Below are 2,943 nucleotides of genomic sequence, written 5' to 3' on the forward strand. Positions count from 1 at the left end.
CCCTATTCCCTAACCCCTATTCCTAACCTATTCCCAACATATGACCACCTATTCTCTAACCCTATTCCCAACCTATTCCCTAAACCCTACTTCCCTAACCCATATTCCCTAAACCCTAATTCTCTAACCTATTCCAACCCATTCCCATAACCCTATTCCCTAACCCTATCCCACACTGTAGAGCACCCTATTCCTAACCCTATTCCCTAACCCTTTCCCAACATAGAGACCCTATTCCCTTAACCCTATTCCCTAACCCTATCCCAACATAAGCACCCTACTTCCCTAAACCCTATTCCCTAACCACTATTCCCTTAACCCTTATTCTCTAACCCTTATTCCCTTAACCACTATTCCCTAACCCATTCCCTAACCCTATTCCCAACCAAAGAGCACCCTATTCCCTTAACCCCCTTTCCCTAACCTATTCCCAAACATAGAGCCACCACCCCCTATTCCCTAACCCTATTCCCAACAATAGAGCACCTATGCCCTAACCCTATTCCTCTAACCCTATTCCCTAACCTCATTCCAAACATAGGCACCTATTCCCTAACCCCTATCCACCCTAACCCTTTTCCCTAACCCCCTATTCCCTAACCATTCCCGAACATTAGGAGCACCCTCATTCTCCTAACCCTATTCTCTAACCCTATTTCCCTAACCTTCCTAACATAGAGCACCCATATTCCCTTAACCCTATTCTCTAACCCCTATTCCCTAAAGCCCTATTCCCAACATAGATCACCCTTTCCTAACCCTATTCCCAAAACATAGAGCACCCTATTCCCTAACCCTATTTCTCTAACCCCTATTCCCTAACCCTATTCCCAAAAACATAGGACCCACCCTTATTCCGTAACCCCTATTTCTAACCTATTGTATCCCTATGCCCTACCTTCATTCCCAACATAGAGCACCCTATTTCTCTACCCTATTCCCAATAACCATATTTCCTAACCCTATTCCCAACATAACATAGAGCATCCGTATTTCTTAACCCTATTCCCTAACCCTAACACTATTCCCAACAGAGCACCTATTCCCTAACCCTATTCCCTAACCCTATTCCCTAACCCTATTCCCAACGTAAGCACCCTATTCCCTAACCCTTAATTCCCTAACCCGTATGCCCTAACCATATTCCCAACATAGAGCACCCTAATTCCTAACACTATTCCCAACAATAGAGCACCCTATTCCCTACCCTATTCCCAACATAGAGCACCCCTATTCCCTTTAACCCTATTCCTCAACCCCTATTCCCACCATAGAGCACCCATATTCTCTAACCCTATTCTCCTAACCCTATTCCACATAACCATATTCCCAACCATTCCCTACCTGATTCTCTAAACCCTATTCCCAACATAGAGCACCCTATCTCTCTAACCCTATTTCTCCCAACCCTATTTCCCAAACCATAGAGCACCCTATTCTCTAACCCTATTCCCTAACATATTCCCTAACCCTATCCCTTACATAGAAGCACCCCCTTATTCCCATAACCCTATTCCCTAACTTACTTTTCCTATTACCCTATTCCCCTAACCCTATGCTTCCCAACATAGAGCACCCTATTCATCTAACCATATTCCCTAACCCTATTCCCTACCCTATTCCTTAACCCTATTCCATAACCCTATTTTCCCAACATAGACGCACCCTATTCTCTAATCCCTACTTTCCTATCCCTATTCCCTAACCCCTATTCCCAACATAGAGCACCCTCATTCTCTAACCCTATTCCCTAACCCTTTGCCTAACCTATTCCCTAACCCTATTTCCCTAACCTATTCTCTAACCCTATTCCCTACTAATTCCCTAACCCTATTCCCTAACCCTATTCCCAACCTAAGAGCTAGAGCAATACCTTTGACCAGAGCCTTATAATGTTGAACTTTAGAATCGTCCTTTAAATGTACCAGCCGTGAACAGGAATGTCGAGCCCAACTATCATGAAGTTAACAAGAAGAGATGGTGAGATGGAATGACAGGTGGGTCCTTTACCTCGCTGAGGTACCGCTCCATGAAGTCGATCTTACTGATGCTCCGGAACTGCTGCTCAAACATGTCGATCTGAAACACCACAAGAGGATATACAGCTGACTAGTGGGGTGCAGTATTTCAGAGAGCAGGATTACTACGGCAGGTAGCCGAGTGGTAGTTGAGTGTTGGGCCAGTAGCCGAAAGGTCGATGGTTCGAATCCCCGAGCTAACTAGGATAAAACAATCTGTCCATGAGCTCTTGAGCAAGGTACTCAAACCGAATTGCTCCTTTAAGTCACTTTGGATAAGAGATTTACATTTTTAAAACCTTTTTTTTCAGACTTCATTTTAGGAAAATCTTAGGTGTTTGTTGTGCAAAGCTGTCAYCAAGGCAAAGGCTACTTTGAAGAATCTCAAATATATTCCAATATATTTTTTATTTATTTAATTTTTTTTCTCCCCAATTTTGTGGTATCCAATTGGTAGTTACAGTCTTGTCCCATCGCTGCATCTCCTGTACGGACTCGGCGAAGGTCGAGAGCTGAAACCCAACCCAGCCAAGAGGCACTGCTTCTTAACCCGGAAGCCAGCCGCACCAATGTGTCGGAGGAAACACGGCCGGCTGCGACAGAGCCTGGATTCGAACCAGGATCTCTAGTGGTACAGCTAGCACTGCGATGCAGTGCCTTAGACCACTGTGCCAGTCTGGAGGCTATTTTGATTTGTTTAAMACTTTTTTGGTTACTACATGATTCCATAGCTGTTATTTCACAGTTTTGATGTCTTCACTATTATTCTACTATGTAGAAAATAGTAAAAATAAAGAAAAACCCTAGAATGAGTAGGTGTGTCCAAACTTTTGACTGGTACTGTATGTATAAAAGGTCAGTTATAATTCCTAAAAGTAGAAGCTCTTCATTGGTCTTCCACTGCCTCTACTAGGAGAATCCAGCA

General features: G+C 43.8%; 1 protein-coding gene across 1 annotated transcript in view; it reads right to left on the reverse strand.

The window, feature by feature from the left end:
* Nucleotides 1-2,010: 2,010 nt before the first annotated feature.
* LOC112075808 (uncharacterized) overlaps nucleotides 2,011-2,943 on the reverse strand; it is a gene marked incomplete at its 3' end in the record, with an annotated part of 48,685 nt that continues 47,752 nt past the window's right edge. Inside the window, exon 6 of the mRNA XM_070441075.1 lies at nucleotides 2,011-2,079. Within this exon, the coding sequence (XP_070297176.1) occupies nucleotides 2,011-2,079 (69 nt within the window). The remainder of the gene's footprint in view (nucleotides 2,080-2,943) is intronic.

This window comes from Salvelinus sp. IW2-2015, unplaced genomic scaffold, assembly GCF_002910315.2.
Source record: "Salvelinus sp. IW2-2015 unplaced genomic scaffold, ASM291031v2 Un_scaffold3411, whole genome shotgun sequence".
In the NCBI taxonomy this organism is placed as follows: domain Eukaryota; kingdom Metazoa; phylum Chordata; class Actinopteri; order Salmoniformes; family Salmonidae; genus Salvelinus; species Salvelinus sp. IW2-2015.